Here is a 14,728-nt window from a genome sequence, read left to right as displayed (position 1 = left end):
AAAAATAAACGTGATTAGTAAAAAAAAAGCTGAAAAGTCTTATCAATGAAATTAAAGCTACGTATAAGCTATATATAAATAAAAAAGTTTTTCTGCGCTATGCTGATAGCCAGTAATTCGCAAATACAGTAGAGACTGCCTAAATTGAAAATCTGATATCAAGTGTGATTGTAATTGTTTTAATATTTATTTATGGTAAGTAATTACTGTAAAAACTTGCTGTTTCAGCAGTATTTTAAAAATACTATATACATTTATATTTCTACTATATTTTGTAGGGATAGATATAGTAGGCTAATTTCGTTAACATTTTGAAATATGGTTTAAATATTTTCATATTTTTTTATAAGCAAAAGTTGCTGAAAATTACTTTTGTTTATATATACATCTTTTACCTTATTTCTTTCTGTGTTTCTTTCTGTTATTTTTGTTAAACGTTCAGTAAATTCTTTGTCTATATATTTGGTCCATTCTAAAGCGAATCTGAATTCAAGTTTTCGGTCCTTGCAACACTACACGTACGTATACTTTGATATCTCTGCGTCTATGTTTGCTTTGTCTATCATTATGGTTTGCTTCAAAGTGATTCCAATCCGCGCTCTAAGATCCCTCAGTTTTGTCGATCTTGTTCGGTTCTCTCTTCACTACCGTCTTGAGCTTCTCGATCGCTGTCTTTTTATAGACCACTGCGTATTGTATGTTTACATGAGAGCTTTATAAACTTCCAGCATCCTGAAGTGTTTTTTCTCCGGCTTCGATTCGTTTCGAGCCCCTATGCACGACTACCCTCTTTTATATCATTTTATAGGCTCAGTTCCCATTCTCCTATTCATAATATTTTTTTCCGATTTTCCCTTTGGAAACACTTTCATGATCATCAGCTTTGCTTGCTCTGGGTCGGTTGTGAGGTGGTTTAGGAGAACACTGGCATTTGATTAGAGCAGGCCAGGCCATTTCCATGATTCTATTGCCACAAAACAGACGAACAAATTTTAGTTTTCTTGAATTTCAATATAATTTTTTTTTAAACAGAACTAAATTGCCAAGCGTACGAAAAATTAACTCTGAAAGTTTCGATTTTATTTTTTAAAGACCCCCCGCTCCGCCTTCACAAAGTAAACCCGCCTTATTTTTCGGTAGATAGGCATACGGAAATACCCGTTACGCATGTACTAAACGCGGCGCGCAAAATTTGAAAAGTGCTTTCACTTTTAGTCTAAGGAATCCACACACACACACTTACCACACTTTTGCACACACACACACATACACACATATATCATTTATATATATATATATATCTATAAATATATATATTTTAGAGGAACCTACGTGCAATCGAGAATAAATCATGCAACCACGCCGTCAGCGTCCTGCCGCTGATGCCCCACAAGCAGCGACTGTTGCGACGCCCAAGGACAACAGCAACCAGGAGCAAGAGGCGACATCGCCGCTCGACCAGGTCGAAGGTGGCAGCAGCAGCAATAGCAACGGCAACGGCAACAACAATGGCAACGGCAACTGCAGCAGCGACTGCGACAAGCAGACGGAGACGGCGACCAGAGACTTTTTGGTCTCACTATTGGAGTGTCCCGTTTGCTTTGGATATATGATGCCACCGATAATGCAATGCTCGCGAGGCCATCTCATTTGCTCACAGTGCCGGAATAAGCTAAATGTCTGTCCCGTTTGCCGTGTCCCGATGAGCAATATACGCAATCTGGCCATGGAGAAGGTGGGCTCGAAACTGATCTTTCCCTGCAAGCATGCCTGCTATGGCTGCCGTGTGCGTCTCTCCTACTCGGACAAGAAGGCGCATGAGGAGGACTGCGAATTCCGTCCATATTTCTGCCCCTATCCGGATGAGAAGTGCGTGTGGCAGGGTGCCCTGAAGGACGTATACAAACATTTTGTTAGCACGCATCAGAATGTGATCACCATGGAGGGCACCGACATCATCTTCTTGGCCACCAACGTCAATCAGGTGGGCGCACTCGATTGGACGATGATACAGTCGTGTCACGGCCGCCATTTTCTGCTATCGCTGGAGAAGGTGCAGTTGGGCGAGGGCTGTCAGCAATATTTCGCCGCCTGTCGCATGATCGGGACAATGCGCGATGCGGCCGACTTTGACTATCTGATCTCATTGGAGGCCAACAATCGCACCCTCAAATGGAAGTCCAAGCCACGTTCCATACGCGAAAGTTTCGTGACCTATACGAATGCCGATTTTCTGGTGCTCAACAAATCAACGGTGGAACAGTTTTCCGAGGATGGAAATTTGGCTTTAAACATCATCATCAAAAGGGCCAACAACAATGATTAGAATATAGAAGAACTCTGCATATATAGTGTATATATACATATGTATATATATTTATATAACCATTTAATCTGCCATCGGTCCAGTTAGGTCAGCAGTCTATATATGCATATATGTATACATATGTATATGTATTCGCCTATATTTATATATATACATATATATATGTGTGTGTGTATATGTATATACATATATCTCTATTCCTTATGTGCTCGCAAATGTACATTCCTCGTAATGCTCCGTGGCTAGATGTCATTTCAAATCTACCATGTCTGGGTGGCAAGCAATAACACAAAAAAAATAATAATAATAGCAAAACAAAACTGGATAAGCGCTGATAGCAAAGCATATTTATGTATAAATTTCACTTGATCCAAAAACCAGATAATAATAAATATTGGACAAGTTGGAAACCAATAATTGTCAACTGTAACCCAAGTCTCTCCCAGCGTCTTTTTTGTTAACAGAAATTTCGGTAAACAAATTTTGTATATTGTATTTTTATTGCACATTTTATATAATTTATATCAAAATCTGTAAGCATTGTCAATTTTTCAATTTTGCCGCCACATGTGCCATAAAATATGTGCCATAAGTGGCCACAAGTGCCATAAAACATGTTTTTGGTATTTTGTTTGTCTGCGTTTCACTGTGAATGTCAAATTGTGGCTAATCTTATCGATAACTACCTGCTGGCTATCGAAAAACAAACCAATTTAACTAAAATGCCAAAATAAACGTAAATAAATGCAATAATGGACGAAGTGGACAAAATTATTATGCACCAGCTGCAGCAAATCGATGACAGCATCGAGCCCACGGATCAGCTGGCCAATTTCACGCCAGAACAGGTGGTACGTGCCGTTTCTAGCTGCTTGCTGGAAATCGATCCTTCGATGAAGGAACTGCCACGATTCTTGCCAGGTGGAGCGATGGCACAACGTTTCAGTGTGGCCACGACGTTGGCTGAGCGTTGCAAGGAGCAGGGCTATCGTGGTGACATTGGATATCAAATCTTTCTATATCCCAACGCCGTAGAGCTGCGTCGCCTGCTGATGCATTTGATTGAGCGACTGCCGCGGGAGCGACAGCAAATCGATTTGGCTGATAAGTCACATTCCCTAAGTGCCCGGGAACAACTGCAGCGAGAGGTGCGCAGGCAGTTGTCGGAGCAGTTGAAGGCGCCTTGGGTGCCCCAGTATTGTCGCACTGTTGCCAACAGGCGGAGGCAAGGCTGCAGCTGCCAGTGCATTGAGTTCAAGCCGCATCTGAATCTCAATGTGCCTGGGGCCAATTTCTCGGAGCGCAGCAAGGAAGTGCAACAGTATTTCGAGCAGTTGGCGCCCAATTTATTCCAACAAGTGGATGGCACCGCTTTCGATCTCATTGCCTCCGTAATGCACAAAAATGATTTGGAGCGCTGCGGCGAGCAGGTACCAAAGGCTGTGATGGCAGTGCCGGCTAAAGAGGAAGTGGGCGAAGTGCCACCTAGTCCTGGTCCGGTGCCAGCTGTTAAGCAGGCAACCAGCAGTGCAGAGACGGCGGCAACTCCAGTGCAAAAGCTGACGGATGAAGTGCAGCAGCTGCGCACACAATCAGAGCTGTTGTTGAAGCAGCGCAAGACGCTGACCAACTGCATCGAAGCTTTGAAGGCACGCGAGTCTGAAGCGGAGCAGGAGCTGGAGCGCCTGCAGGCAGTGGTAAAGTTGCATGAGCGCAGCTGCCTGGTGCTAGCGGAGCCGGAACAGAACGTGGCCAAGCTCGAAGCGCTGCTGCTCGCAACCAAAGCGAAGCGGCAGACCCTGACGCAGCAGTGGCAGGAATATCGTAATCCCCTGCTGAACACTCTGGAGAGCCTCAAGTCAGCGCAGGAAACGCAGCAGGTGCAGCGCGTGCGCCTGGAAATTGAGCAGCTGGAGCAGGAGCTGCTGGCCAGAACCCAGTTGCACAACGAGCTTACCCTGCGTAGTGCAACCCAGACTCAGCTGGCACCACGTAAGGAATACACTCGACGCATTCACGAATTCATTGGAAACATACGGAAACAGCGTGAGGACATCTTCCGAGTGCTCGACGACACAAGGCAGCTGCAGAAGCAGCTCAATGTGGTTGCAGCGCAGCTAGAGCGTCAATTCAACTACACGGACGACCTGCTCTTCCAGAGCGCCAAGCACGATCTGCATGCGAAGAAGGCATATAAGCTGCTCGCTCAGTTGCATAGCCATTGCAGCGAGCTGGTCGAGTGCGTCTCCAACACGGGCAACGTGAGCAAGGAGATACGCGAGCTGGAAGTCCAGATCGACAGTGAGAAGATGAAGAACGTGCTCGTCAGTCTGCAGCAAATCACGGGTGACATTCAGAAGTTCGAACAGCACATTCAGGAGCTGCAAACACAAATACGCACAGTGGAGAATGCAATAACAATCGCCTAACCATAACGATTAACGATAAATGATTAACGATATTAGTATATTACCATATTACTTATGTATTAGTGCCAATTAAAACAGATCACTTTCGCAAAGCGTAGTTTCTCGTAACCAATTCTCAATATTTATGCATTTTTTTGTAAAAAGCTAAATAAACGGACCTGATCAGCATATATATAAAGCAACCTCTTTAATTGTTCGGTATTTATATATTCTCACTTGTTTAGCTTTCCGCTATTAGCTTTTTCGCGCAGTGTTCAACACTCGCTTAACCAGTGTGAATGGTCTCTTTGCCGGCTGCGCTCTCTTACTTTTACGCTCTTTTTGAGCATGCGCTCTTTATACCCTACATGAACAGGTTTGACGATGTGAAGTGTGAATATGTTACATTTACTATTGTCGTTGATTTCTTAATAAAAACTATATATATTAAAACTGTTAATATTTATTAGAAGACTAATTTATATTGTATATTGGCTAAGCTCGTATACAAACTTTGTTCACTTACATGACATTCGTACTTTGCAGCGCATTCAAAGTTCGCCATGGCCAATCCGTTTGTTGTTCTCTTGCTTTACTCCCTCTGGCTTTTGAATGTGAAGCGGCAGTTATAACAGCCGGCCCTGGACCCGGCTGTTAGTTGTTGCTCGCCTTTTGAAGTGTTTGAAGCTGCAGCGCGTTGGCGGCTGGTCGCGTCGTGTTTTCGTTTCATTTTTGTTGTTGATTTACTTTCGTTTGTTTTTAATTTAAAGTAAATTTCCAAGCAACAGGCACTTGGCCTGGACCCACATAAGTGCTCAGGCCTAGTGCTTAAGGGTTTCCCTCCTTTTTTTTTTGTTCTCGTTTCATTCTACTTCCAAAATAAAACTTTAATTAAACTAAACAACAAGAGGCAACATACAATCAAAATAAAGTTTTGTTGTGTTGGTGCTGGGTGCCTCTTGTTGTTGCTGCTGGTGCCGCTCCAGAACTCGTTTGTGGCCTAGAGTTTTAGGTTCTTTTGCATGCTGCCGCGATAACAAGTTTAACCGGTGTGCGTGTGTGCCGCGTGTGTAATTGTGTGTGACTCTGTGCTAGCGAGCCTGCCTGTCTGTATGCATGTATGTGTGTGTGTGCCTATGCTCTCCCTCTGTGCCTGAATGTATGTATGCGTGTGTGTGTGTGTGTTTGTGTGCAAGCATTTCGCCTTCAACAAACTGTTGCGCTTGGTCGCTGATGACGTTGCCGGCCCTTTTGCCACTGCTGCAGGCCATAATTACAAAAAAAGAAAAGAAACAAGAAACAGCAGCCGCAACAACAAAAAACGACGCTTAACCAATTGCCTTCCCAATTAGAATTGCTAAAATTCGTGCTGAAGGTCGTGAGTGCCCAAAACGAATTCGACTCCAATTCGCAGTAAGCCGGCCGGCGTCGGGTTTTCATATCGAATGATTTGTGCACTAAAAATAATTATGAAAACACGGTGGAAAAAAGAACTAACGGTACACGTCACGCCAGCACTAGCGCCCAGGCCATAATTAAAATGTCAATAACATATATATAAAGAATAAAAATTGAAAAAAAAGTGCGGTGAATTTATTACGTTAGCGACATTTTTAACCAACTACGCAATAATTTGCTTGAAGCTAAAAAAGACGTTAAATATGATAATGTGAAACAAAATCTGAATATTACGGCTGTCCCTCGCATAAATGGGAGCTACAAGAAAATGTTATGGAAGTCTAATAAGAATTGGGTTTTATAGGCATTCGTAGCAATGTTTTAAATAATCAATAAATATTTTTAAAGATTTTAATATTAATTATAAATAATAATGAATAAAATCTAATATAATTATAAAAAGGAATAAATAATAGTTTTCAATTTATTATTATTAATTTTTATATCAAGCAATTCACATTCATTAAAATTTCCATTTAGCGAGCGACTACTGTAAATGAAATCATTACTCTAACAGCACATAATCGAAACGAATGCCTTGTAGCAGAGTGTAACGAAAAGCAATAATACAAATTAAGCAGCAGCAATACAAATTAAAATTGCATTTCAATAAATTGTGTGAAAAATAAAGAGAAAGTGAAAAGCCAAAAAGAAATCGAAAAATTATTAACAATGACACCATCACCCACAAAGGAACTCATGAATGCGCCCACAATTTCGCGACGACCGCGCGAGGAATTTGCCGAGAAGGTGAGTCCCACTTCCCTGACTTCCCCAACTTCTGCTCAGTTCTCATTGGCAGTGGCAAGTGCTAAGTGCTGAGTGCTTAGTCTCGAGTCCTTTGGGATAGTTGCCTTCAATTTAATAGCTAGCTATTTTTAAATGCTACCAAATGCGTGTGCTTCCTGTGCTTTTTATTGATCGCCCTGAAAGAGCAGAAAGCGAACTAAATACAACAAAAAATAGAATCAATCGAGAATGTAGCAGGCGGCCGTAAACGATTGCATGATACTCGTTTATAAACAAGCAATAGCAATAGCATTTTGATATTTTGCTATTTGGCTTTGCCTGGACAGTGGATGATAATTTGACTCTATAGGGTTGCCTTTAGATCTATTTGTAGATTAGAATCGATGTGGAATTCGAAGGTGAATAGTAGTAAAGTAATTATAAGATCTTTGGTCCTTACTTCTAATACTATCAGACATACATAGATATGCGAAAACTTCAGAAAGAAACCCAATATACTCCTTCACCACACGATGAACGGGCATCGAAAAAAAGAAGTTGAAATGTGTTTTGTATTCTTGGCATGGCTAAAATGTATAAACATTTGGCGGGCTTTTGTTTGATTCGATTTGCTTGTGCAATGTACAATGTATATATACATACACTCCAGACTATATCTATGCATATATACATATACATATAATATACTACACACATATATTTATATGGACTGAGCACATCTGTATGTAAGATAAACAGATAGAGGAATATATCCATCTGTCTGCCCTATGTCGTAATTTAGCCAGTTGCCAGGTAATCGAAATGTTCTTCATGTCTTAAATCACATGCCACATCAGATTTGTCTTTATTGGGGCCTCTCCAAACTCTCGACACTCTCTGACTAATCATGTGGCATTTGCTCTGGCTCAAATCGATATCGCTCTTGATAAGATATAGGCAGATACCGTTAACTGATAATCGATTGCTGTCTTTCTATATGCGTATAGCATATACCTATGTAGCTATTTGGGTCTTTATAAAACATCGATCGATCATTTTATTGCTTATGTATCAGAAAATTCAGTGGAAATTATTATTATTGGATTTCTGGATTTATGATTTATTTGCAATTTTCATTTTATTTGCATTGCTTATAAAATCTAAATAATTATCCATACTTTCGATTTCGTTTTTAATATTAAATTATGAGTCTGTAAACAAACATTTGCAGTTTTACTTTAATCAAAAGTCATTTCTAAAATTAGTTAAATTATTATTTCTGCTCAAGTCGTTATCGATAACGAAATAGCTTAAGGGATATGAAACTAAAGCAGATTATTATTTATATAAAATATGTTCTTGTACTCAGTCAACGTGATAAGAATAGAGCCACTTTCTAGTGGAATTGCATAAAAAATGCAAAAGCAACAGTTATCGATAGCAGCCTGGCTATAAATTTATTGCCAAATGATAACAAATGTATTTGTATTACTTATTGGAAAAAAGTATGAAATAATATGTAAACTTTGTACTTTTAAATAACTATTAAATTACTTATATAGAATTTTAATATCTTTTTTTAGAGGGAATGATCTTAATAAATCAAGTGTATTATTTATTATATATTCAAAGCCTCGTCAAAGGGCCCCATCTGCTTATAAATCATTTATAGATAATATTCTAGCACTGCATAACGGCATACCCAATTATATATCATATTTTATATATTGGAAGCCTCAATTTAGTAGTAAATCATCTGTGTAATATGATTAACCAGGGACACATTCCATGCCATTTGTATTGTTATTTTGTACTTTTGTTCTCTGTGCAGTGCATTTGCACTGACGTCAAAAATTCATTTGGTATGCAAAATACAAAATACACTCTATATACATTGTCTATATGTAAATATATATAATTAGGTACGATAAGTACAACAACAATGAAAGCAAGCGAGCAACAAATTCGAAGCTTGAGTTTAACCAGAGGTCAATGAGTTATAATAAAGGAGAAATAGAGAGAACTTGACTTGTGTCGAAATTGTGCTTTGATTATAATACGAATAATATACTGCGATATATTTGATCAGAATATGGATGTGTTCTCTATAGACATCTTACAATTCGATATGCTAATCGGATTATTTATGGCTCTTGCTTTGCTTTCACAAAGATATTGTCAACGCATTGCTGTCAGAACTTTAAATAAGATATATTAATTTGCGTGACAAGCAGAGAGAAGGAACCGTCCCAGACGAGGTTACTACAGACTGAGAGCTACTTTTGGGTTAGTTCTTAAGAGAAAGGCAAGGGAAGAGAACCTTTGACATATAAATTTTAGCTGGCCTTTCTGCTGCAGTCCTTGTCTCATGCTCTAAATCTCTATTAATTACTGATTTGGCTGACCTTACCACGCCTACATTAGAGAGTATACCCATTTAAAAATCTGATTAGTCATTTGATGTCATAGATTTTCGGAACAGTTATTCAGCGATAAGTCTTGGCAAAAACTTTTTTAGATCTTCACTCAAAGAAGCTTTTTAATTATGCATGATGTGGAAGAATAGCTATAGAAATATATTTAGAGATATATAGATATAGATTTTATGGAAGTTATAGATGTTTGCGAATTGCCACGCCTTCACTGGGTGTGCTCATATTTAAGCTAGCTAATAATGTTGTGATGAAATAATCATAAAGATTTTGTTTGCCAGCCTAAGAAACTCATAGAGAAAAATTCGAATTGAAGCAATGAATTTTGCATATAAGAATATATGTACATATATATTATTCTTCTTCTGCAACAACTAAGTAATAAACCGCATATGCCCGTTTCACTTACCCAAAACGAGTATAACGTTAAAAGCCGTGGCAATCCGCAAAGTTGTTGTTTTTATATATTTTATTTGGCTGATTGATTTGCCACATTTCGCAGTCGCAGTCGTGAGGCGCAGTGTTAATTTCATTTGAACCTGAATGCAGATCAATCAATTTCTCAGGGACCTGCGCAAAGTTTTAAATGAAGTTATTTACCCATACTTATATATACTTATATATTTGTTTTTGTTTTCTGTTTTTTTGTATACCCATGTAGGTTTTTTTATAGTCCAATGCAGCAAAGTTTTGATGGCATTGGCCATGAAGAAATATTTGGCGCGCCTTTAATGCGTTTTGCTATGGAGGTTTATATATTATATATAAAAATATGTATGCTTGTATGTGTGTGCATGTGTTTATATGCGCAGCTCGGCTATCATCAGCGCGATTGTCGTGCTAACAGCCAATTTCAAATATTCTGCATATGTATTTTACAAAAAGACAGAAAAAACCAAAAAAAAAAAAAAAAGAAACAAAAAAAAAAAAACATCAACAAGAATTTCAGTTTAAATTGTGAGCCACATAACGACATGCCGTGCGAAATCTGATGCAATCGATGAGATCATCAACAGAACCTACAGAAAACAAGAACAACAACAAGAGAAGCAACAGCAACAACAACAACAACAACAGCCTAAGCATATCCGTACCAGAATCGCATTTTATATTACCCGTACGTAAAGCTCACACGCGCGTAATGAGCCGGGCAATAATAATAACGCTAATGACAATAATAATGATAATGCTAAAGCTTACAATGAAAAGCTCGTTTAATTGCATTTTGGCAAGGCGTTCGAGTTAAAGATCTTCGATTTCTTAGACCGGGGGGCACTTTCAATATATGTGCCACAGAATTTTGACTCAATTTACACACTTGAAGCTGTTATACCCTGTACAGGAAGTGTTGCTGCTAAATGGGGTATGTTTGCGATAAGTTAGTATACGAATATATACTTTAAATAAATGTATTTATAGTTAAAAATACCTCTCTGACCTTATCTATATCTCTATATCTCTAGCTACTATTAATTATCAATAGTTTTAGTAGTAGTAAAGTTGAAATAATGTGGAGCATATGAAGTAGATCTGTTAACTGAGTTACACGAGCGAATCAACATCTAAAGTTTACAAAATCTTGTACAGGAAAATATTATGAGCCAGTCAGAACTTAATACAAAACTTGCTGATCTATGCTAAAGTTGCTAAAAACTCGTTGATCTGCAGCCAAATTTAAACAAAATTTTGCTGATCTTTGCCAAACGATTGGAAGTAAATAACGGTCATAAAATTGTAAGGCATAAAGTGAGTTCAGTTTTTGGAATCTGAAAGGCTTACAGTCAACATTTCATTATGAGTCATTCGAGATCTTCAGCAGCAGAATCCGGTCTGCTTGAGTTGTGTTCCTTTATACTGTGTATATCTCACATCATTTAAATTATATATATATAAGTGAGATTTAAATTGTATTTCTTATTGCATCTAGGAATTCCCGCCTCTTAAATCACTTTCAATTCCAGCTAGAATTTCGCAATTCTTTTACGCCAAGGCAAATCTGATTTAACATTGCCAACTATAAAGCTTAACGAACGACCTTTGCTTCGCTTGAAGCTCATAAAGAAACAAAAATTATAATTAAAGAATTTTGTTTATAATCTTTATGGTTGCTAGTTAACATATTTGGCTGTCCATTGAACTCGTTGGCCACAAATTGATTTAGCATAACGAGCTGTCGCCTATGCATGTATATACATACATATACATATGTATGTATATAGTACATATATTTTTTGGGGTATTTCGTAGTCCAAGCAGCGCTGCAACCTTTTCGCTGCTGCTGCTGCTGCATCATCGTGTTGCATGAGTCGCCCTCACCCTCGCTCTCACCCCCCGCTCTTGCAGCATTTGCCTGCAACTTTCAATTTCAGCCTCGAGTTCGTGTTCTCCTCGGCATTTCTGCTGAAAAACTATGGCTATGCCATAAACTGAGTCATCCGCAGCATCCAGTGGCAAACAGGAGAAAGAAGAAGCAGCAGCAGCAGCAGCAGCTGCAGAGCTCAGAGCTCATATTCAACATGAAATATATAACCAAGTTGAGGTCTATAATGTGTTTAGCTTAAGTGGATACGACGCGTTCTGCGGCTAAGCTAGGCGAGCTGATATGTATCTGTATATATAGCCATATATACTATGTATCTTGTTATATGTATGTATGTATGTATATGTATGTATGTATATTGCATGCTTTGCTTATTTGCGTTTTAAAAACCTTGCACTTTGCTAAGTTACGTCTGGCAAATTGACAACTTTGACAACTTTGTCAACTTTTTAATTGCATTATTAGTTTTCATAGCACCAGCTTCAGCTGCGCAACAAATTATATACATATATACATAGTCTATGTCTACCTTCTAAGGAACTTAACACCCGCCCTTCTGTCAACGTGGGCATGGCTCTGCCTCTGGCTCTGGCTCTGGCTCTCAGCATAATCATTCGCTGGCCTGGTAATTGTTGCGTGTCGCTCTTATATTTCCCCTGGGTGTGTTAGTCCAAAAACTACGTTCAGTTACGCACTGACTGGCCACAGGGGGCAGGGGGCACAAGGGCACGAGGCATGTGGCATGTGGGGGACTCTTCTATCAGTTAGATAGCTAGCGCACCTTTTAGTCGCTTTTTGCCAGGTGGCCAACGGAATGGCTATTTTTTCTTTGCTTCTGTTTTATTCTTTTTTTTTTTTTGTTTTTTGGCCAGTTTGGCTTGTGCTCCGACCCGGTCATATCATGTGGCACTGTTTGCGCAACGAGCCGGTTGCACGAACAGCGACCGGACTACCCCTGCAAACAGTGCGTGTCTTAGCGATGGGCGCGTGGCTTTCGATATAGATTACATGCATATATTATAGACATATTATTATTATTATATATAGTATCATATACATATGTATTCACTTGTTTCATCAGGCTTAAAGCTAGCTAAAATCCAAAAACAACTTCCATAATCTGTATTATCAAAAAATGTTGAAATTTGGCTTAAGGGAATTATTTAACAGAGAATTTCTAGGGCGTTCAATAGTCTTTAATAGTCAACTACAATAATTTGTGCATGTTTAGCTCGTAGTGCTCTTAAAAGCTCAACAGAGTTTTTTACACTTTCATCATAATTTGTCGGTCAGATAATTTATGAATCTATTAGTGTTATAATGATATTTATAAAAGGTATTATTCTAGTAATCCTCTCTTTATCTAGAATACTGCTTGATATATTTGACATAATTTGAAATATTTTAGAAATTCCATGCTCATCGAATCCCAAACAGAGAAGCCTTAGATGCCCAGATCTCCACTTCATACTTAACTAACCAAAAATTGAATAATTATTTCATTTGCTGACCTTCCGCCACTTTGCTTTCAATTTGCATTCATGTATTTCAAGTAAATTTCGTGCATAGAGCAAAACACGATTCTCCCCTAGTCTCGTGTCACGTTTATCGCATCTCTTGTTTATTTATTGCCCAGCCGAGTCACATTTGTCAACTGGGCGGGGCATTTGGCGTGCGTACCGCCTATCAAGAGCGGCGCCCGGCTCATCTCATACATGTATGTACACATAAATATTATGTTTGTATAAATATTATGATATTCATAATTTAATTGATTTTTGTTGTTGTTTTTAATTCGTTGATTGGCTTTCGAACAGCTGGCCAGCATTTCGCTAGTTAATTGCAGTTTTTATTTGTTTCTTGTTATTTTTAGACACTTTTGAGCTGAATCGAGCGAGTATCAAAAATAGCAAATTTATGTGAAATTGATGCGATCATTTGACCAGCTGTTTGGCATTATCCATATCGTTTGATTCGGATTCAACTCACGTTACTCCCCCGAGTGCCAAATGGCATCAATTAGCATTAGCTGAACATTTATGGGACGTAAACAGTTTCGTTTCTCATTGCAATATTTTGCAATATTATTGCAATTTGTTTAGCCTAAAATACGCCTCAAATATTGCTAATCACCTGCGAAGCCAACGCCAAAACAGGTGAGCGGACAAGAGAGAGCGAGACATTGAAGTTTTAATGCTCTAGAATTAATCAAAGTGAGAGTGCATATATGTAGGTGGGATAATTATGATGATAATGATAATGATAGTGATGACAATGACAATGACAATGACAATGACAATGACAATGACAATGACAATGACAATGACAATGACAATGACAATGACAATGACAATGACAATGACAATGACAATGACAATGACAATGACAATGACAATGACAATGACAATGACAATGACAATGACAATGACAATGACAATGACAATGACAATGACAATGACAATGACAATGACAATGACAATGACAATTACAATTACAATGACAATGACAATGACAATGACAATGACAATGACAATGACAATGACAATGACAATGACAATGACAATGCCAATGACAATGATAAATAATGATAAAAATCGAAACAATCTCCGTACTAATACTAATTATGATAAAAGCAATTCTTTCACTACTAACACTTATACCCAATGGCGAATGAGCTGGGGAGACCTTATCTATAAAGTCTAATTATAACTGTGCGTAGACAGTTTTCTTTTCTTTCATTGCCCAATTGAGCTTTTCACTGTGGCCTTTGATAATTGGCAAAGTTTCGCCGCCGTCGCGCAGCGCAGAGATAACGGCTAAGAAAACGAGTTATGTTTGCCAATAAGTAAATTAAACAAAATTGTTTTACTTTTCTTGCTGTTGTTGTTGTTGTTGTTAAAATAAAGCTCGACGTCATCGCAAACGCAAACTGGGCAAAGACTGAGCAAAACATTTGGATTTCGTTAATGGTCCAACTACTCGAACAGCACTCGAAGCCGGCAACAGCTCAACAGCAAGTCGAGTCGAGTGTCTGCAGCGTTTGCTGTTGCAGCTG

At 38.7% G+C, this 14,728-nt stretch overlaps 3 protein-coding genes across 5 annotated transcripts in view; all 3 read left to right on the top strand.

Annotated features, from left to right (window-relative positions):
* The first annotated feature begins 322 nt into the window (after positions 1-322).
* sinah (sina homolog) lies at positions 323-2,761 on the top strand. Its single transcript, XM_018100873.3, has 2 exons — positions 323-518; positions 1,323-2,761. Exon 2 carries the CDS (start codon positions 1,352-1,354, stop codon positions 2,324-2,326), a length of 975 nt encoding a protein of 324 aa, XP_017956362.1. The 5' UTR covers positions 323-518; positions 1,323-1,351; the 3' UTR covers positions 2,327-2,761.
* A 168-nt stretch (positions 2,762-2,929) lies between these two features.
* Positions 2,930-4,933, top strand: LOC108651290 (coiled-coil domain-containing protein 22 homolog). The gene has a single exon (XM_018100869.3). It carries the CDS (start codon positions 3,079-3,081, stop codon positions 4,753-4,755), a length of 1,677 nt encoding a protein of 558 aa, XP_017956358.1. The 5' UTR covers positions 2,930-3,078; the 3' UTR covers positions 4,756-4,933.
* A 435-nt stretch (positions 4,934-5,368) lies between these two features.
* Positions 5,369-14,728, top strand: part of Lmpt (four and a half LIM domains protein limpet) — a 68,841-nt gene continuing 59,481 nt past the window's right edge. The window contains exons 1-2 of one of the 3 annotated variants that reach the window (XM_089259291.1): positions 5,369-5,503; positions 6,710-6,942. In XM_089259291.1, the coding sequence (XP_089115417.1) occupies positions 6,865-6,942 (78 nt within the window). In that variant the 5' untranslated portion in view covers positions 5,369-5,503; positions 6,710-6,864. Of the gene's footprint in view, positions 5,504-6,672; positions 6,943-14,728 lie in introns of all 3 variants that reach the window. The other 2 variants (XM_089259289.1, XM_018100858.3) reach the window with 2 other exon arrangements.

This window comes from Drosophila navojoa, chromosome 4 (assembly GCF_054131105.1).
Source record: "Drosophila navojoa isolate 15081-1374.11 chromosome 4, UAZ_NAV_1.0, whole genome shotgun sequence".
NCBI lineage: Eukaryota > Metazoa > Arthropoda > Insecta > Diptera > Drosophilidae > Drosophila > Drosophila navojoa.
The sequence above is the reverse complement of the archived record's forward strand: the minus strand, read 5'-3'. Positions and strand labels throughout refer to the sequence as shown.